This window comes from Ciona robusta, chromosome 3 (assembly GCF_009617815.1).
Source record: "Ciona robusta chromosome 3, ASM961781v2".
NCBI classification, from domain to species: domain Eukaryota; kingdom Metazoa; phylum Chordata; class Ascidiacea; order Phlebobranchia; family Cionidae; genus Ciona; species Ciona robusta.
The window spans coordinates 3,904,662-3,926,756 of NC_143237.1; the positions used below are offsets into that span (position 1 = coordinate 3,904,662).

The 22,095-nt window shown below is 34.0% G+C and overlaps 3 protein-coding genes across 4 annotated transcripts; 1 reads left to right on the forward strand and 2 right to left on the reverse strand.

The window, feature by feature from the left end:
- Positions 1 to 713: 713 nt before the first annotated feature.
- On the reverse strand, positions 714 to 11,320 carry LOC149738285 (protein numb homolog). 2 transcript variants are annotated; one of them, XM_089874459.1, is made up of 9 exons: positions 11,059 to 11,320; positions 8,621 to 8,695; positions 6,678 to 6,713; positions 4,939 to 5,154; positions 4,629 to 4,815; positions 4,402 to 4,510; positions 2,715 to 2,845; positions 2,073 to 2,210; positions 714 to 1,529 (listed from the first exon to the last, which is right to left on the reverse strand). In XM_089874459.1, exons 1-9 carry the CDS (start codon positions 11,185 to 11,187, stop codon positions 1,222 to 1,224), a joined length of 1,329 nt encoding a protein of 442 aa, XP_089730585.1. In that variant the 5' UTR covers positions 11,188 to 11,320; the 3' UTR covers positions 714 to 1,221. The 2 variants fall into 2 exon arrangements, with proteins under 2 accessions (XP_089730585.1, XP_089730586.1); XM_089874460.1 differs by lacking the exon at positions 6,678 to 6,713.
- A 2,990-nt stretch (positions 11,321 to 14,310) lies between these two features.
- LOC149738286 (choline/ethanolamine transporter flvcr2a-like) lies at positions 14,311 to 18,805 on the forward strand. The gene is made up of 11 exons (XM_089874938.1): positions 14,311 to 14,982; positions 15,070 to 15,191; positions 15,659 to 15,797; positions 15,861 to 16,025; positions 16,093 to 16,160; positions 16,232 to 16,335; positions 16,397 to 16,507; positions 16,571 to 16,676; positions 16,813 to 16,924; positions 17,258 to 17,301; positions 18,159 to 18,805. The coding sequence occupies exons 1-11, from the start codon at positions 14,526 to 14,528 to the stop codon at positions 18,312 to 18,314; spliced, it is 1,584 nt and encodes a 527-aa protein (XP_089731064.1). The 5' UTR covers positions 14,311 to 14,525; the 3' UTR covers positions 18,315 to 18,805.
- Positions 18,806 to 19,075: 270 nt separating this feature from the next.
- On the reverse strand, positions 19,076 to 20,755 carry LOC149738287 (caveolin-3-like). Its single transcript, XM_089874943.1, has 3 exons — positions 20,599 to 20,755; positions 20,342 to 20,529; positions 19,076 to 19,716 (listed from the first exon to the last, which is right to left on the reverse strand). Exons 1-3 carry the CDS (start codon positions 20,680 to 20,682, stop codon positions 19,560 to 19,562), a joined length of 429 nt encoding a protein of 142 aa, XP_089731069.1. The 5' UTR covers positions 20,683 to 20,755; the 3' UTR covers positions 19,076 to 19,559.
- Positions 20,756 to 22,095: the final 1,340 nt, after the last annotated feature.

Genomic DNA, 22,095 nt, shown 5'->3' on the forward strand with positions numbered 1-22,095 from the left:
CATGCAAGTGTTAACACAATGGTAAAATGCAGAGCTTTCTATACATTCAAAACTTTTCATTTAAAGTGCAGTACTGTAATAAGTGACTATTTTCCCGCCGCCATGGCTCAGTAGTTAAAGGAGCTGCTGCAATTGTGGTTGTGCCATTGGACAGGACACATACCCACAATTGCATCAACCTAGTGACCGTCTTTTTAATCTTTATTTGAAGTGAAATTCGTTTAAATGTAATTAAAAAATGATTAGTCATTTATTGTTATATTTATTCTACGCATAATCAACTATTTTCCGTTGTTTTCTCTTTTAAAATCATTTTTTAGAGTGTGAACAAACTCCGCAGTAATAAGGTGGTGTAAGAAGTCAATATTAACCATATGATGTTTAACTAACGATGAATGTTAATAAAGTAAACCAGTGCTTTAAAATTTTCAATGCGTCCCAATTCAATAATTTTTTCCAACTTTCCGCCAAACAAGTACAAGATACCAAACGATTTTACAATTGTGAAAATCCTTTGCCTCACGCCACCATTAAGCGTAGGTACTGCGCGCGTACCACATAGTTTTTAGTTTGGAAATTTAGTTTAGACTATAAATTTACGGTTTTTAATAGATTGTGAATCTAAAAAGTAGGCTTATTGTGCAATAATAAGTGGCTTTTCATTCTCCCTGCTTGCATTCATGCTTTTCTTATAGACAAATTTAATATCAAAATTTCATTAGGGCAAGAATTCTATTATATTGCCGAGAGCCATACATCTTATTTTGGCAATTAGAGTTTTCTTGATATTGTCAGAAAGATAAAATTTAAACACTTAAAACCAGAACAACAGAAGTATTCGTTTTTACCATAAATTACAACATTATTGCAATATGCTGCTGATTGGCAATGATACACTATTGTAATAATTTATGACTTGTACATTAAAATAAACAAAAATTTAAGTGTAAAGTGCCGCAAATTTAAAAAATGTCAGTACCTTAAATTGGTTAAATATCACAACTATATACATAAATTTAAACAGCAATAAAAAAGGGTTTAATTATTCACAAGCACTTTAATATGATTAAACTTTATAAAATAATTGTTTTGAGTATAGTGACAAACTTGATTTACTTTATATTAAAGAAAGAACACCATGCAGCACCTCCTTAAAATGCACCTTTTAAAGCAAAAGGTCATGTAAGTTCATTATTGCTGTACTGTACATATGAATTAAAGTTAAATTTTAACTTCAAAGCCAGATTTATTAGACCATGGAGGTATCTGAGATAGCTGGCTTGATGGATTTACAGTATCACTAAACACGCTGTACTGCTGATTCAATGCTGGTGCAGCAACGTGTTTTTCAAGATTATTTAGCCATTTATCTGCTTCAGAAGTGGAATAAGAATTCGTTGGGAAACTTGAATCAAAACTTTGTAAACGCGTGTCTGCTGCCCATGGGTTTGTATCATGAATAGGTGAAGAAGATTTTTGCATAAGCGAGTTGTTTAAATTACTCATTGGAGTTGTTTCAACAACTGGTTCTAAAAACAAAATAAAAGAATTATTGATTTTGATACAAAAATAGTCAAATATGCCACAGCGGTTGGAGTAATCAAAACCAGAATTTGGTGTGTAAAAAAAAAGGGCCCATGAAGTTATTTTTTGGTTTAGTTGTATTCAATTCGGAGGTTTAGTTGTATTCAATTCGGACTCTGTCAGCACCGGGTATTTTAACATCGGTTGCATACTTTAGAGACATTTACGTTTAAACTGTTACATTAGAAAACATTGGCGTAAAATCGAGTTTCTGGTAACTTTTGTTCATTTTATGATCTAAAAATATGATCCTGAGTAATGTAGGATATTGATCTGCAGTAAAGAAGATAGAGGTACTAGTAATTAAGCATTGCAGACATTCTAAAAATGTTACATATGTGTAAACTGATAACTTATAAGTAGACATACGATGTATGAAACCAACACCATATTACAACGATAATAAGAAATTCATAACGATAATAAGAAAAGTAATAAGAAAGTTATAACGATAATAAGAAAAGTAGTTTTAAAAGGTGAAAAATTACCTCGTTTGACAGATGTTGGTGATGATAATCGTGGCATCGGTGCTTTGGAAAATGGATCATCATTATTGTTAGAAAATGTGTTGGTTATTTGCGAACAGATTCCACTGATGTCAAAAGGCTGCTCTTCTAATTCTGGAACTTAAATTCAGATTGAATAAGTTAAATATTATTTCACTCATCTAACATTTTTTAATTATTATTAAACAAAAAACAGTTAGACATCACAAATAATGTAACAACTTCGCAAAGTTATTTTAGCCTTAAACGCATTTAGAGTAGTGAGTATCACAGATGCCTAGAGTTCAAAATATGCGTCGAGACGATACTATACTATTTTATTTTTGTAAGTATATAGCAAAAATGAGAAACATCAGATACACCACCAACTTTATGACGTTAATCAAAAAATAGAAATAAGTTTGAAGATAATTTAATACTGCACTAACTTTCCAAATAAAGCTTGATATAGCTGACATCCTTTGCCTATAAAATTCAATTAAATAAAACCTAGTCAAAATTTTGTTGATAGGTTAAACATGTTGCATGTTCACAACATAACAAGGCGAGCTAAAACTGAATACCGCGCCACAAATGATATTCTTTAATATTTAGTACAAACAATAAGTGATACAATTATTTTACCAGGATTCATAATTGGCCTGTGCAGTCTGCTGGTGTTTGATGGTAAGTTGTTTAATGGAAGGGAATAATTTCGCTTGAATGGAGAATTCAATGCTTTGTCACCATCCTGCTTGTTCTTTGAAACAAATGTTCTGGAAAGTTTATAAGAGCATATCATACAAATAAAAAGTGCACTTATTCGTTTATATACTTGGAGGGGTCACACAACACAACGACAATGTTAACAGTTAATTTGCAATAAAATAAACACACTAATCTCTAGGCTAGGCAGTAACCGCCAATAAGTTGCTGAAGCCATTAAATGATAAATCACTGATAGGCCGGGTTTTCCCCATGAACGAAATACTCTATTGTGATGTCACAGTGCCTGGGAGTGCAGTTTTTGAAAAATATGATTTTTTAAACCTTCATAACTTTTAAATTCAAACAAACTTTCACCAAGTAGCTGTTAATTTATCATCAGTAGATATAAACTTTGTTCTTATACCAAAAACGGCGCAACCATGAAAACCATAGATAGGGCTCTTTAAATTATTATAGCTATGTTAATCAGGGGCGTATACAAGGGGGGGTCACGGGGGTCCGGACCCCCCCCTTTGAATATTATTTGAAAAAACAAACATTTTTTTTAGTAAAAAAAATTTTTTTTTGGGGGGGAAAATAAGAACACCTCCTATTAAAAAATGGTAAAGCAGTCATATCATTGTAGTTTAAAACCAATTTTATGTTATATTTTATTAAATTAATTTAAGGTCTTTAATCTAAAGTTACACTATTATTGGTGTGAATATTTATACCCGGGATTAGTATAAGGTGCTTAATCACGTGTAAAAAAACTAGGAATGGGCGGAATCAGAATTCGTTAATTTCGGCGTTATTCGATGCATTTTTGTATATGTAATCGAATCCGAATATGAGTGGTTGAATACGCGGACTTCACATTAGAGTTTGTAACGAAACCTAGTTCAAACAAATTCGATCGTTAGAAATTTACTCTTGGAAAGTCAGGAAGGGCGGCACCTGCGAGTTACTGTGTGGCCAGTGTTTCCGCTTAGGATTTCGCAATTAAAGGCGAAAAATTACTTACGTGGTTATTTAAATAGATTTCTAAAGCGGGGGGTTCTTACAGTAGAAAGGTGGGGGTTTAAGCACAATTTTTTTTGCGCCTTTGGCGCAAATTAGTGGGTAGCCTTTTGAGCAGGTCTATTTGCGCCAGTGTGTGCATTATAATTTATGTTAGTCAGGGTATGTTTTTATCAGGCGCGTTACGTTTATACGAGGCCATTTTCTAAACAAAATACTTGCTGACCCCACGGGGGTCCGGACTCCCCTTTTTAAATTCCTGGAAACGCCCCTGATGTTAATAAAAAAAATTAAACTTTTATTTCATATATACAATGTTTATTTTAGTAGGGTGAAAGAAGATGGAACACGTTTATTCTATTTTCTCGTCCTACTTGGTAGAAAACAGAGAAGATTCAAAGAACTATAAAACAGTATCTTCACGACTCCCAGAGACTGTTGTTAATTGTTTTATTTGGACATTATGTGCTAAAGGTGTTCCATCATTCCCCCAGCTTAATATATTTATAAAGCAGAAGTATTTAATATAAATTCTTTATGTAAATTAGCGGACAGTGTTGAAAAATGTATTTTTCCCGCTTGATTAGTGAAATGATAACATTACCTTTGAGATGCTTGTCTTATTAGATGTAAAGGTGCATGTCGTCGTGGTATAGCACTTGGATTATGAACTTCAACTTGAACATGGTTTACATCACTTGTGGTTGATAAACCTGTGCAGATAAACTAGAATTAGATATTGTAATAACATCGTGGTAATGTTAAAAAATAGAACATAATAGCAATTTAATAATTTTCATTGGACAACAATTTTTTTTTCATAGTTTAAACCTGAATTAATTTGTTTTGCTTCTTCTTGTTGTTCTGTCAATGTCTTCACTCTAAATGAACCTTCTCTTGTAAAAGTTGTTCGATTTTGATCATAAGTAACAGTTACACCAGTTTCTTTTTCTCGTTTTTGTTTCTTTTCAAGGCAAGCAGCAAATGCACAACCAACCGCGTGACTCAATCTCTCACCCTGTGACAATCAACATTTATTTTAAACAAATATTTTAGTACATGAAATAGATTTGGCACATACTCTGCAACAATTTGGATCTAACAAAGACTTCACATGCAATTTTTTTAATGATTAACCTACCGAATCTTTTACTGCAAAGAATGAATGGCATATCCATCTACGTGTTGTTCCATCTCTACATATGTAAGAGAAAGCTCTCTCGTAATTTCTGTCAGGAGCACAAAATGAAACTTTTTCAATTGTTTGATCGAGCAACAAAGCTTTAGTTGAATCTTCCACAACACGAAGAGCATCTGGTGAAACGTACAACATCGCACGAATCTTTTTCTTTTTGCCCTAGAAACATTAAATTTAAACAACACTGAAGTTTTTTTTTTGTGGATAAGGTCTTTATTGCGTTTACAATCCAAAAAGTTGGGGCAATATATCCCAATCATAGATATAACTCGTTTTATTCGGGTGCACTGTGCAGCTCATACATGGCTTACACATCTGGGCTAAAGTAGTTACCTACGATATTATACTATTGGAGTTAACAAAGTTCATGCACAAATTTTCTATAATGTAACACCAGAAAGTTTGACATTTTATGAAATACATTTAAAGAAAGACGAATGATTACTAGTTAGTGAGATTATTATGTTAATTGTTAAGCTTTTTGTTAGTTTCACATTCAATTAAAGCCGACAATTCCTAAGTAGCAGCCCCCGCCCCCAGTACAGTGTAAACCAAACCCCAACTTCTTGATTTTATTTAAATAATATTTCATATTTTCATTATAAATTTTCACTAAACAACATAATAACCCAAATTACTTAAGCTGTTTTTTAAATGTTAATTCTATCATAAAACATTTTGTCAACCTACACACTGTGTTTCACTGCAACATCTATCAAGTATGTATTTGATATTTGAAAGATTTATTCCACCTAATGAAAGAAAAAAACACAACAACATTCGCTAAACAATTTAAAAATATCAGAAGTTTAATTCTTTGGAAAAAAAGTAAAACAAAACATTTTTTTGAAATAAGAGTTTATAAATATGTCCAAAACTTTTATGTATTGCTTATCTCAATTGTCTTCGCTAAATATTAAACTAAAAAACTTTTCAGCCGAATATTAAACCAACCACAAAACAATTGTACCAGGTTATTCTCGTCAAATTCAACCAGGCACTTAAATTATTAAAACAAACACGTTCAATGATGATGACATCAAAATATCAAAATATAGGCTTGTAAAACTTTTTCCAACGAACATATCTATGAAACAGATTGTTTTTGACTAACTCGACCCCCACAGTAAAAATTGAGCCGTATGGAAAAGGTTAAATACCTTCTGTTATCAGGTACAAATGTAATGTTGTATATACGAACATAGAAAAATGTTAGTGGATGTGTAATACAGAACTCCCTTGATTATCCTTACCATCCTTGATTGACTAAAATTCTAAAATCTGTTTATAAAGGGGCTTTACAGTGCAAACATAGAATAAAACAAGTTTTTAATTCCCATATATACTATATATACATCATAAATGTTAATGATGCTTCATAGTAATTTTAAATTAGTTTCATTTTTATTTCATACAGTATCTGGTTTTATGACATTGGTTGATCATCAGGTTGTATCATTTTAAAAACTCCCTTATTCAATTGCTTTTTTTGCCAGTTTTGTTAAATATTTTTCTAACTAAATAATCAAGGAAGTACTGTACTTATGAAGTAGATCATTTTGTGATAAAATAATATCTTGTTAATTTTATATTAGATGTATAGTATCATGTCACATTTCTACAATGAATGCTACAAACATTAATGTTCATGCAATCAACCTTTCATGCACATGCGTATTTACCCTTCCAAAGAATGAAGGAACTCTTTTTTTCTGTGCCTGCATTTTAAATTATTACTTACCAAATTAATAAACCACAGGCAGGCTAAACGATAAAAATACATCCACACATAGCACAGGTGATGCAAAACACAATATTACATTTCTACTTATAGTCTGGCGCTGATATCCTTATTTACAGGAGTAGGCACGCTGCAGGCAGCACACCTAAGTATTTCTTTCTCGCAAAATAATTTTACAAAAAATTCGCAAAAAAACCCTTAATGTTGTTTTTTTTACAGTTGTGTAAAAAATACAGTTAAAACATTTAATATTTAGCCCGTAGAGCTTGAAACCGGATAGAGGTTCGCTCTTTCACACTTCGTTAAAGTAACAAATTGTCACAACTGTAATGAATACTTTGTAGTTTGTTTTTGATAATATATAGGACCTCTGGATATTTTATCATCCCATAAACTCCTTCTCTTGTGATACCAAGTCTGAGTAACAGTTTATACTATCAGTATCTATGACGTAACACATATCACTAAATTTTCAAATTGTCCCAAACTGTCGGCATAAATAAGATGAGCTCGCAAGCCCATTTTGATAGATGCACATTTTTACCGTGGCCTGCACACTGTTCTGTAAAATCTCTTACACCCAGCCCTGTACGAACAATAGGGTCCAGTGAGGAGTTGCTTTTGATTTTGTTGTAAATCTCTCTATAGCCTTTTCATCACCGCACAGACATGTTATCAGTTTGATTGATTGATTATCCTTAACTTTGCATCCTGCCCATTGTTACATCCCTTCAAAAGGGAATATTATTTCCACACAACCGCGTTTTTCTTTATATGCCTTTTAGTTCTGATAATATGGTATCATTATAACTGATGTTGCTGAGTAAGTAGTAAGCTATATCTGTACCACAAACTATTAGTTACAATCAGGATTGCAGAAATTCCCCTTTATCAGTGATAATGTCACTGTCTGGATCCTGCAAAAACCTTCAGATTTTTTTAATAAAAAAATCCTGTTTATAAATATAATAAAATCAACTTTCTAACAGACACCCCACAATATACTTATTATTTTTATAGCTCTGTAATTATTGACCACATAAACATGTGCTCCATTTTAACCGCATCGATTACACTGCGAGAACAACATGACGGAACGGTTCTTGCAAACATTAAAAAACGCATTTTTCTAACACTTTGTAATATGACATGAGAAATTATCGACTCAGCCAAGCTTGGTCAGATGCCAAAAAACACCATTCTAAGGCACCGTGCGAAAATCAAAGTTTTGGGATTTCCAGTTGCAAGATATATACACTTGTTATTTAACACTTTTAAAAGTCCGCACAATTTAGCAATCACGTGAGTTGTAATTTAACAGACATTGGCATTTCTTTGCCACCCCAAAATTAGTTTACAACGTGAAAAAATCGACACTTATGATCACATCTCAATTCTAATAAAATAGTTAACCTGTGTACAACTGTATCACAAGTGTATAGTGGTGTAGTCGCATAGTGAATGTGATTTGAAGGGGAATTTAAGGGTAAAACATTTTTGACAAATTTAGTACAACGTGGTTGCATTTCTTTGGACAATAGACATTTAAAAGAAACCTAATTGTGAGCTTTTCTCATTTGCTGCTTCATTTTAATACAGAAACAGTGTTCCTCCCTATCTAAATATTTGTTGTAGAATACAAGATCTTTCAAGTGTTACAATCCACAGTTTCTTTTTAACATAAATATATCTTTCAACATTTTTTACTTGTTTAATACACATTTTGATTTATCACTATCACTTACATTCAATGTGCTTAGAAAAGGTAGGTAATAGGTGATATATCTGATGAAAAAGACCATTTTATTATTAGTTATTTGCTGACAGATCTGTTTTTGATTTTCTAAAGCCAAGTATTAAAAAATAGCAAAAAAAACAACTTACGGCTTTAAGTTGCTTGACAGCTTGTTCACATACAGCCATTCCCCTTGATTCTTCAACTTCAATATTGCCCAGATACTAATATAAAGAACATATATATATATTACAATTCTAGCATAATTTTACACAAAAGTAGAAATATTTTAAAATCAATAAAAATGTGACACACTTTTCTTTATTAAAGAAATGTGCCGTAAATATTTAATATTTTCGTCAACATCCTTGATTAAAAGCGTCAAAAGGCTTTTCACGTAAATGTTGCTATTTAAAATTTTAATAAACTGTTAGCTATATTTGCCAGCAGTAAACAGAGAAGTTAAAAACTTTGATGACATTGGGTTTTCTACAATACTGTTGCATTGAAAATAATAATGGCCAGGGATTTGCTGAGACCTGAGAGCACGATTGTTATTACCTCCTTAGCAAAATATAACTGAACAGATTGTAATTTTATAATTTAAAATAAATAAAAACTAAAGCAACAATTATATATATATATAGATAATTTTAATTACAATTTTGTTAATGAAAAAATATTGCAACACTGCAATTTACAAATGTTTAGCTTTTTTCAGTTTTTATTATTAACAACTTCCGACCGAAATACTGGATGTATCAATTACTACCATACTGTATATAAAGATGGTGTTCATAATCACTATTATGACACTTCCGCTTCAATAATGAATATTTCGTAACCCAGTGTGAAATTTAAATGTAATTTTCTAACTACATTCAATAATCAAGGAAGTACTTTTGTTTCTAAAAAAGAGACACGTCAGTCATGCGCTTAGTCATCAAAAACAATGTTTTATACAACCTGCTAGGGATGTGCCGAGCCCGAACTCAAAAGCACGTGCCCGAGCGTCTCCTTTTTTGACGCTCGACTGAAATCGAGCGCCGAGCCTCATATGCTATTGCTATAATGTTGCACGCGAGAGCGAAAAATACTGAAAATGAAAATAAGTGAAGCTACAAAGTGGAGACAACGAGAACAGTCAGCGTAGTTTTCTCTTTAATTATTTTTCGTCTGTTGTGAATTTGCTCTCTCGCAAGTAACGAATCGCAACGTCAGTGAAATTGCCCCCTACGAATTACAGCCGGTGTCAAATTACACGAGCGCGCAATGTTCCTGTATCTGATTTTAAATAAAAACCCAATACCTCTTAAACATTTTTATAATAAAATAAATAAACATTCTACACCCAACAAACAAAGCAATCGTTGTGAACTTATTCTCGTGAAAAATGACGTAATGAAACTCCGGTTCTCGTGCGGTGCCATCAAACGATGTTTTTTGGCCTCCGTCCAAGCTCGACCGGAACGATACTTTGTATTATCATATTACAATCTCTGTTGGTTCCAATTTACTGATAGCGTTGCTCTTCGCTCTTATATTTGCACCAATTAAAATTTACATAATCCCGATTTACCTGCATTTAAACTAATCATCAAAAACAAAAATTATACACAAAGTCACAAACTACAGATCGTATGGAAGCGAATAAAACACGATTGTTTTATAACAATCTCCTTTGTAATGTAACAATCGTAATGGTTTATAAAAGTTATTCTGACATAAATAATCATCAGATTATCCACGATGGACATGCGTAAAACTTACACCAATGTTTCATTTATTAAAAAGACGTTTCTAATTTAGCATAAATAATGTAATATTAGTCCTAATTTACCGCATTAAGTAGAATAGAATTTTAGTGTGCAAGACCAATATCTAAAGCGTTTATATCGCTTCAGAGATAACATTGTTTTTTATCTGTATGACAGACCCTTTTTGAACGCGCTAGTTGAACCACTGGCTGCAAAAGTTATAAATACTTTTCAATTAAATAATTTTTATTGGAACTTACGAAACAAGACGTCGTTTTAACCGCAAACCACGTGCTCTGTAATATTTAAATTAGCGACGCTTTTCGACTGAATAGAATCGCATTTTTGTCTGCCTTTCTCCTTAATGAAGTCATAGGGGCTCCGGCTCGTGCCGAGCTTTTCGTTGAAGCTCGGCACTCGGCGAACCCGAGCTTTTACAACTTCTACACATCCCTATAACATGCCTACTGTAATAAAAGATACCAGAAGAGCTGACGCAATAACCTTAAACAGTGAAAAATGTTGTGCGGGTCGGTGCAAAATAATTTATTTCAGATGGAAATCCAGACAAAAAAATGTTAAAAATTATGATATATTATAATATATATACATTTAAAAATAAAACTTTCCAAAATAAAAAAGGAAAGTTATATTATATATTATTATTATGTATAACTTATAAGTATATATAATATACTATAGTCCACTCAACTTTTTGGGGTTTTAAATTGGCCTTTACATTGGATACTAGAGAAACCTATTAAATATCTTATTGTTTTGAAGAAATGACTTAAAACACATAATAACATTACAATACAAATAAAACTTACTTTAACATGAAAGCTACATTTGGCTGACTTAACAGTTTCTTCATCTTGTTGCCACTGATGTGGTTTACTGCTCTCTGGTATTTTGGGTTTCTTTTTACGGCGAAAACTTTGTCGCAACGTTCGCATCATCTTAATGTGTTTAGGTTATTTAAATACAAGAACATTCAATTCCACCAACGACTTAGCCCTATCCTTAAAAATGTTAAAAAACTTTACTTCGTTTGTGCCCTCTAGGGCCACTAGTGAGAAACATCATGATCTATATTCCATCATAGAAATCCAAATACCAAACACATTACACCAGAGGCGTATAAATGTCTAGACCAACAATTTCTATGATTTTGGTCTAGTATAAACACCGAGTGGTACAATTGCCGTCTTTGTGTGTCCAAAATAGAGCAAGAGCGGTGACATATAAATTTACCCCCATTAATTGAATAACTAGAATATCACAAATCAAAATTCCTTTATTTGACTATCTTCTAATTCCTTTTTTGACTATTTTTATACAGAAAAAAAATACATGTTTTTAGACTTTTCAGCCTTTTATTTTTTTTTTGGGGGGGGGGCAAGTTTTTCTGTAATTTACCGAAAAAACATGCATTTTCTCTATACCTACTGTGTTATTATGGATAAAAACTGCCGTTCAATTTGTCTTTTACGTAACAATGGGTTGGTCTAGTCGACATTTCTATGGCTCTGGTCTGCACCAGGGTACGTGCAGAGTCGTATAAACACCTATGGCTCTGGTATTTCTATGGCTCTAGGTACGTGTGACTGTGCATGGTGCACACAAGCATGCCTGGAATACATCAGTACAAAAGGGTATACAAGAGTGCATCACACAGGTTGCATCACAAACTTCAGAAATTGCCCGTAATAAAAATACCAGCGGCGTTTTTCTACTAAACAGGAGCTTGGTACGCATTTCTTCCTGATGACGTCATTAGTTTAACGTTAAAACAAAAGGGGCATGAGTTATAACAACTTTAGGAGTTCACTAACCCTAAAAAACTTCGACGAGCACTGCCAGGCCAAAGTTAAAGACAAAAATAGAAAACGAATTGTAAAAAAAGAGTATTGTTATTAATTGTACCCGTATCTGTCACCTCATCTTCGTCGCCATTACGGATGGAAGGACCTAGCATTTTATAATTACGTGTTTTTTCGTCTAAACAAGGCTCGTCGCCGCTACCATTGTGTGCGTATGTGTATTTGGGCAAGACATCTAACGGCATCTGCTCCAACCCAGTAGCCACTATTGGGTTGTTCAAATTATCAGCCATACAAGAAAATAATAATCGCACTGACAAAGTAACATACATGTTAACCCGTAAGCTGGCACGAAGTGTATGGACATACCCATTATCGTTCAAACAATACCATTTTTAACAACAATATAATTTAGGTAACATGGTAAAAACTAAAGCACTTGAGCAAGAAAAATAATGTTTAAACTTGATTCTCAAAGCGTGCAGTATTATTTCGTGTTATTTACGCGTATTCCTAATGATAAATTGACTTTAAATCAAAAAATTAACGATGATTTTAAACTGTCCCCTGTGTTCACTTGTGTGCTTGGATTAATCACTTTCCGTGTGTTTTAAATTAAATTTTAAATTGTATTCAATTTATAAGAGTGTGACAGTCATGGTAATACCGAAAAACCTTTTTTTTGTATTTTTATTTTGGAAATACTTGGCAATATGTGTTTAAGTGTCCTATCTCCCCCACTGTTCTATATGATTAATACAAACTTCTTCTAATATGATCAACACGCCGTGGCGTAGTGGTTAGCGCGCCTGCCTGTAACCATTAGGTAACGGGTTCAAGGCTCGTCGCTGCTACCATTGTGGGCGTATGTGTCCTTGGGCAAGACACTTAACGACAATTGCTCCAACCCAGTGGTCACTAATGGGTTGTACAAATTATCAGCCATACATAAAAAAATGAAAAAATCCAAAAAAAAATAATCACCTACAAAGTAACATACATGGTAACTCGTAAGCTGGCACGAGGTGTTAAACCCGTGTGATAACGACTGTCGTTTTCCGGCCACGCGAGGATAAAGTAAGTTACATTCATTAATGGCGTGATTATAGTTAGTCTAAATTTCTTAAAACAACTTTTTTTAAGGACGACTAGGTTAACTAGTGTAAGTGAGTTATAATACATGAATAAATGCATTCAACTAATAACCTACAGTCACCAATAAACCCACTTTGTTGATTACTTCTGGTTTGTTTTTGATCGACCTTAGTCGACCGCGTAGCAAAAAAGGTTAATTATTGAGCACGGTAGTGGTCATATAGATTCTTTTTCGTCGAAAAGTTGTTCTTGGCTTTGTTGTTGCTAATAGGGCAATTTTTTTCGCACTTATCTTAATTCTCAGTTCTAGCATTTTTCTTTACTATCTTGATTGAAATCAAATCGTAATATATGTTTAAAATTTTTAGACTAAATTTTCAGATTTAAAACCGCACAATTAGCGTGTGTGCTTCGAAGCGTAGACGAGTGCTTTTTTCTTATCGTTATCTTCAATATAAACACCACGTCTTTCGTTTCTTCGCTCTTTTAGTTTACCGCTCGTAATAAATTATTATGCAGCCGCCACAATAAGAATAGTATTAAATTCTAACATTACCTATAATACTATGTGATTACAGATTATCCAAATTCCCAAGACAAACGTCTTTAAGCGACGACAAGGTTAACTATAGTGTGAGTTTACATGTCAACACATGGTACAGGAGTTGTACAAAGCGTATTTACACATATTCTTTACCAAACTTTCATTCCTTGTACGTCTTAAGTTTAATAAGTTATAATACACGAATAAATGCATTCTATCTACTACTCCACAGTCACCAATGGCGACTGAAACCCGCTTTGTTGGTTACTTTTGATTGATCTCAGTCGATCATTGTAGTGATGGGGTTAATTAATACTATGCTAATTAGTTTATACCGTGCTCATGCATTAGATCTGTGATCACTTGTTATTATGTTAGTTAGTTTTATACTTGCTTACTCATTAAAGCTCTGCTCTCTTGCTTTTATGGACTTTGCTTCAGTTTGTTTGGATTTCTATTTATCGACCACCGTAAGAGAGAATGTTAGAAAAAAAGTTGTGTTTTTCTTTCAGCTTTCTGACCCTTATAATCGAACGTAATCTCTTATCTATGCACATTTCATAAAATGTATACCGGCTTATGTTACATTATAAAGTTTTGTTAAAGGTTGGTGGATTGGTGCGATGGTTGTGTATCGTTGTAAAGATGTAATTGTAAACCGTGCGCAATTGGTGTACTTTAGTAACGTATGTTGTTATGTACACTTCTTCTAAAATCTGGTAATATTAATTATTAAATAAAATACCTGGATTCTCTAAATTATTTCATGCTGGTTATAGACTCCCACGTAGTTCAAGTTCATTTTGTTTAATTCTTCCTGCGGTGTGATTGTATAATGGAAGAGAAAGAATCAATATGCAAGTATGAAGATACTGTGGTGCAAGAAAGTGCTGATGGATTTACAGTCACCGTGGTTGATAAAAAGAAACCACAAAAAATAATAAAAGAAAATGAAGCAGAAGATAAACCGCAGGTTAAACTGTATAAAAGGCGTTTTCTTATTTTGGGAATATTTTGCATATACTCAATGTCAAGTGCTTTTCAGTGGATGGAGTATGCAATAATTTCTAACATTATTGTAAAGTACTATAAAGGCACAAGTATGCTTGCTGTACAATGGACATCGATGATATATATGCTTTCATATATCCCCTTAATGTTTGTCGCCACTTGGATGTTGGATAAATGGGGTTTAAGAAAGATCCTATTGGTTGGTTCTGCTCTCAATGCAATCGGTTCCTTAATTAAGATCGGAAGTGTCAATCCAAATCTGTTTGCAGTATCATTTTTCGGTATGTTTGGTTTCCTTATGTTTATTAAAAGGCGAAAAGCACATAAAAAAACATATGTGGATAATTGTTAGCAATCCTTTCCTACAGGACAAACAATTGCAGCATGTGCACAATCTTTTATTCTTGAAATTCCACCGAAAATTGCCTCCGTCTATTTCGGTCCCACAGAAGTTTCTACAGCCACCTCTATGGGGGTGTTTGGAAATCAGGTATGAATGATAAGCCAAGGTTTATGTAAGAGATTGACATGTTTTTTCAACAAGTAATATATATTATTATATATATTTATTTTTTTCAAAAAACCACCTACGTACCTCTTTCAATCTGTTTAAGAGGCAGATTGTTTACTTGAATTGGATTTACAACACGACTGTACTTTGAACCTACCAGGTCTCAAAGTCTGTTATTCCAAAGTCTAGCCTTTCTTGTTTTTATGTGAAGTTACAAAAATTACATAAAACTTACCAAGATGGACTTTGAGCAGTGTTCATACCCTTAAAGATTATGTTTTGAAACACAAATTTAAATCTGCATGGTCTTCTATTTAATTGTAGTGGGTACTTGTCTTACTTTTAACTTTAGGCCATGTTTATAGTACTTATGAAGTGGTGTTTTGTTAAGAACTATTTTTTCTTTATTATTAAACTTTAAATTTTGTTAATTTTTTCTTAATTAGCTTGGAGTTGCTTTGGGGTTTGTTCTTCCACCTTTAATGGTCCCACTTGGTACAGATGATGAAATAGCATCAGGACTTCGAATAATGTTCATTTCTTCAGCAGCTGTTTGTACTCTTGTTGTTCTACTAATATTTATAGGTAGTTGAATATGTTTGGTAGAGTCATCCAACACTCACACTAAGCAATCTTGATACTTTACAGTGATAAAAGATGAGCCACCACTTCCACCAAGTAAAGCTCGTGCTATATCAATAGCAGCAGAATCATCCAACCAAGCCACTCATGCAACGTCGCTTAATAACTATAAGCGTTCCATTAAAGTTTTGATGAAAGATATACCGTTTCTGGTTTTATTAATTTCTTATGGTAAGATTGTAAAATACTGTTTAGGCCTATATATATAATTCTTTTTTTTAATTTCGTTTTGTTATAGGTATTAATACTGGCACCTACTACGCCATTGGAACATTACTGAATCAAATCATTGAAGAGTACCATGAAGTTGGTAGTTATGTTTTTTTGAATGGAAATAGTTTACATTACGCATATCACTAATCACATACTGTGTACAGAATGCTGAAAAACAAATCGGTGAAATTGGCTTGACCATGGTGGTTGCTGGTTTGGGTGGATCAGTTATTTGTGGACTTTTTCTAGATAAAACTAAATTGTACAAGTAAGTTGTGAGTGTTGTTGTTCATATGCATCGCTGTTGATACTATTTTCCCTAATTGCAGGTCAACAACTGTTGGAATATATGTGCTATCATTGGCGTTTATGTGTGTATTCTCATTCACACTAAGCCTTGGTCTTCTTTGGTTGGATTACCTCACAATAGGCCTTCTTGGGTAACACAATCACACAATGACTTGTAAGTTGTAATGATTTAAAAAGCTTTTTTTATGTTGTAGCTTCTTCATGACGGGTTACTTGCCCATTGGTTTTGAGTTTGCTGCAGAAATTACTTTTCCAGAATCTGAAGCCACTTCCTCTGGATTGCTGAATGTCTCAGCCCAGGTGATAAAATGAGCTTGTTTATAAAGCAGTGTATGTTGTTAACTTTAAAGTTTACTTGGAACTTATTTAATCGATACGATAGCTTAATCCATCCTTTAACGAGATTTAAACTTTTTTATGAATTATTTATGAACAGATATTTGGAATCGTGTTAACTCTGAGCTCGGGGCAGCTTTTAGATCATTTTGATGCAGGTGCTGCAACCAAGTTCATGTCAGCAGCACTGTTGGTGGGAACTATACTAACAGGTAGAATTTTGAAAATACAATTTGTTTATTTGTTCTACTGTAACACTTTTTGTGTTGCAAAAATAAAAAAATTAAAAAAATGTGCAAGTTTTGTGTGGCAAAAAACACATGTTTTTTATTACTTTATTGAATCGTTTTTTTTTACACGGTTGCAATTGGTTACATACCACTTCACTTACGTCACTCGCGTCTCGCACGCAATTCCATAACTCCAGTTTATCGACCTGCGTTAATTCAATTAGCATGGCTGACCCAATTTGTCGGAAAAGATTAAACCGAATCTGTCAAAATCAATCGTACGTATTGTTTTGATCCTTTAATTATTTTCTACAGTTCTTATAAAGTCGGATCTGAAAAGACAAAACGCTAATTACCAGGTATGTAGTGTAGTTACTTGTTGAATGAATGGATTTATTTACCTGCGTGGCGGGGCAGTTTCTTACATCTCGTGCATGCTTTTATCTCTGTTAATAATTGTTTATGGGGGGATTCTGTTTGTTTCGTTGAAGGCATCTTACCCGATGCCTTGTGCCTGGTTGCGATGCGACGCTCTAACCACAGAGTCGGACAAACGGGTTTTTATAACAAATAATTGTTACGTTTATAATGGTGGTTTGCTCCGGGTGGTTGCTTTAACGGCCAATCGCCTGGTCTGTCTGTCTAGTCTCGTATAAGCTCAACTAAATACGGATAGCTATAAAACGTAATTTAATAAAAGTAGTCCAAAAAAAATCCTAAAAATTTACAATTATCGGTTACATAGAACCTTTCGTGAAATAACAGCTCAATAGAAGACTTACAAGCATCATCCATCGACTTTATGTAACAATTAGCTCACAGTAAAACAACCTTTCGCCAACACAATATAATCAGAACAACTGACACACCCAAAACTAGAAGGAGGAAAAGCGCGCGGCATGTAACGCTAGTGGCAAGGAACACGCGGAAACGTTGAGTTAAACAAATGTAGAAAACAATTCGTGCGTAATTAGTGGATAACAACTAGTAATAAGGGAACACAAACAAACACAAATAGTGTGAAGAAACAGAATCTAAATTAACAGACAGTACAGCTTTTACACGAGTAACAACGAATACAACTATTACTAACGTAATAGAAACTAGAGTATAGGCCTACATATCTTAAAGACAAAAAAAACGGCTCGGGTGTCAATCAAATAATAATGTTACATCCACGACAATGATATTATTTAATACAATATTTCGTACGCAGATACCAAGCGGAAAAGAAGATATCGAGCTTACTAGCAAACCGATTCTTAATGCCAATTGTAATAGTAACAATAATACAGACCAAAATGCGTCTGATGACACCAAACTTATCCGTTTAACCTCAGTCTCATCATGTTACAGCACTGGATTGGAATGATGTAACTTTACGTGACAGTTAATAATTGTTGTGCTAATTCTTACGGTTTAATAGTTATTTCTGTATCTTTACATTGCGCTACCTTGTTATTTGTTATTGATCAGGTTTTGTTGTCGTGTATATTATATACATCATCAACGTACTGATACCGTGTGCTTGTGTATATAGGTTTACAAACCATTGGTGTTAACTTGGACGGTTTATTTCCAGGTATGCTTGCTTAGCTAATATTATGTGTGCATTATGAGACGTTATCGGGAATTGAGTGTTTGCATGAGATATTTATAGATAAACGCTCCAAAAACCAACAACGCTTCAAAAATAGCCTCTGATGTTTACCACTGCTCGCGTAACATTTGGGCACGACCAATATATCGTATGTTCATATCTAAATGCATTTCATATGCAGTCATCAATTTATTCACTCGCGTTGTTGGTTTGATTGTTGTGAATAAATTATATATTACAGACAAATAAAAGCCACACGGAAATATATATGTACTTAACAGTGTTATAGCAAACTTAGTTGAAGTAGCATACCAACGATAAAAAGTTTGTGTTTTGACAGAAACGTTTAAATTTGTTGTAAAAGTACCACCAAAGTTTCAAACGAAATAGCTTCTGAAAATATGTCTGCCACAAACGCAAATTCAACCGCTGGAGTAAAAAGTCGGTCGTGCGAGAATGCATAGGTTTTTCAATAATAAAAAGTGTCACTCAACTTTGACCGTTTCTAGTTTCTTAACTAAGAAAATTCCAAATTCTTGTTTCGGATTTAGTATAATGAATGCTTTTTCTTAGCGAATATATAAAAAAAATTCTCTGCCGACTCAGCACTTTTCCTCATATATGTAGTAGGGCGGGGGAGAATGGGACACCTTTAGCACATAATATCCAAATATCCTGATCGTATTTTAAACAATTAACAACGGTCTAGGGGAGTCGTGAGGATACGCTTTTATAATTCTTTGCATTTTCTTTGTTTACTACCAAATTGGGCGAGAAAATAGAATGAAAATGTGTCCCATCTTCCCCCAACCTACTATATATATATAGTTGTATAGTTAACTAGTCGGGCTGTTCATATTTTAAAATTTAGCGTATGGCATTTATACAGTGGTACACATTCATGTAAGGTATCCTTTCCAACTTAAGTCATTAAAATTATGGGTGTACCAGGTTTCATCAGTATAACAATAATAAATCATCGCACAATATTTACAAAACGAAATGTATAGGCTACAATTAAACAACTTCGTATTTGTGACGGAACTTTATGTCGCCGAACATTCGGCCAACAGCTTCATAGCATGGATCGAGCCAACAGCGGACGCAGGTCGACCAGCAGAACTTACAACAACCCAAGTCAATCGTCATTGCTTTGACACACGGTCCAATACACCTGAGTTTAAATTATACGTAAGCACAATAAGGGTTGAAAGGTAGCCTATACGCGTCATGAGGAAAAGTCGAGTAAAGTATAAAAGGTAGCTCGATTCTGCCATCAGTATGGTCGACGCTATATATATAGTGTCTTTCGGCAAAACAGATAATGTTTACTTTCTCTTGTGATCGGAAAACGATATTCAATAAAAATTAGATGTTCTGTTTCAAACACCTTGTGCCAGCTTACGAGTGATCTAGTAGGCCTATGAGCGATTTTTTGTATGGTTGACAATTCGAACAAAGCTTTTGTGACCACTGGGTGGGGACAGTTGTAGGTGTCGCTGCTATCAATGCGGGCGTATGTATTCATGGGCAAGACACTGAACAATTGCCCCAACCCAGTGGTCACTAATGGGTTGTCCAAGATGTCAGCTATGGATAATAACAAAAAATCCCAAATAATCACATACGTGGTAACTCGTCAGCTGGTGCAAAGTGTGGCCTATAACAGAACATCCGTGTTATAACGACTGTGGTTGCCCCGGTTTGTGAGGGTAAATAAGTTACATTAATTCCTTTATATTATAACATTAGCAACGAGTATTACGTTGTTAGCAGTTTGCCATGGAACATACACTTACCAAATGTGGTAGCAACTCTGACAAGCAAACACAAATCCCCACAAGAGGGCGCAAGGCCCACCGCATAAAATCGATAAAAAGATGTACCAGCAACTTTTAGCACATCGAAAAGTTTTGTAACTACACGACCAAACACCTTTTACTGAGTGAGTTCCATCCGGCTCCGCAAATGCGTCTTCAAACCAAACCTATGACACGAAAATATAAATATACGTTTTGTATTCTACAGTAAACCGTTATAGAAATTGTAAACATACCCTGACATGTTCGTTTTTCCCTGTTGGATCTCTGTTATCAAGGTCAAACCCGTATTTACTGTCAGCTACACTAATTTCGCTCATGTTTCTAGTTTGTGTGAAATGATATTCAAAAATCAAACGTATCTTATATATAACGTGGTGTTGCTATGCTGTCAAAGCTGAAGTCAATATTTATAATGCTATAATAGGTGGAAATAACCGTCATTCAATGATCAGCACGAACCAATCGTACTCATTCAAAGAAAATATTCGACTCTTTATAGCTATAGTTACCACCTGTTTAAGTAAATTTTCAATTCAATGCCATTTTATTGAGAAAGGTTTGTCCATTTGAGGTTGATAAGATTGTGATGAATAGAAAATATGGTCACAACAATAGTTACTGCTGGGCCAATACATGAGGTTTGTTTACATAATACGATATATACCGCAATGAACAATGGACGGTGAGAAAAGAACCGTTATTATTCAGCGCTTTAAAAAAACTATAATTATACCATCATAGGTGTCGATTGATATAAGTTTCGGTACTTGTCTGCTTTTAAACCGAGTGTGGTAACAACCAACAATATACCAAGTTTACAATTGTATATTAACTAATATATTATAGGGTGGGGGAAGACGGGACACCTTTAGCACATAATATCCTAATTGTGGACTTTTTTAAAACTCTGTTTACGAGTACCTATTTATGATAGACAAAAACAAATGTTACAGTAATATTCGACAGTATACTCGCAGTTCAACAAAATGCGCGGCAATAAAGGTGGATACTGTTGTGGATGGTGAGAGCAAAGAGATTAAAACACAAAAGAAGTTTTAATCTATTTGGTGATAGTTCTTATGTAGTACCTTGGTGTAAATAAACGTTGGTTTACATTTTATTGAGTATCCAACGTGGTAGAACCTACCATGGCCTATACTTAATATATTGAGTCAGTAGGCCATGAACCTACTAACACAGACATCTGTGCTGATGGTCATCAGCGCACGCATGAAATCAAAACATGTTGAAACGCTGTATCCACCTAAATGTATCTACCGATATTCAGGCCAAGTTCTTCCAGTGTTCCTGTTTACTACGGTAATGTAGGTGAACCTGTTTACTACGGTAAGGTAATGGATTCAAGGCTTGTCGCTGCTACCATATGGGCGCATGTGTCCTGCTTGAGCAAGACATCTATAGCGACAATTGCCCCAACCCAGTGGTCCCTGGCAGGTTGTCTCAATTGTCAGACATACGGTATATATAAAAAAACAATTATCCCCGAAGTTCCATACGTCTTGGTAATTCGTAAGCTGGCACAAGGTGTTTGAAACAGAAAATCCATTTTAGAGACTGTCGTTTTCCGGTCAGCTATGATAAAGCAATAAAGTTATACATTTTTATTCATTCGACTAGTTATTGTATATACAGATACATGTGTCATTTCCGCGATGGTACAACCACGGCCTACTAAAGATATCTTTAAAAATAGTATAGGCCATGGGACA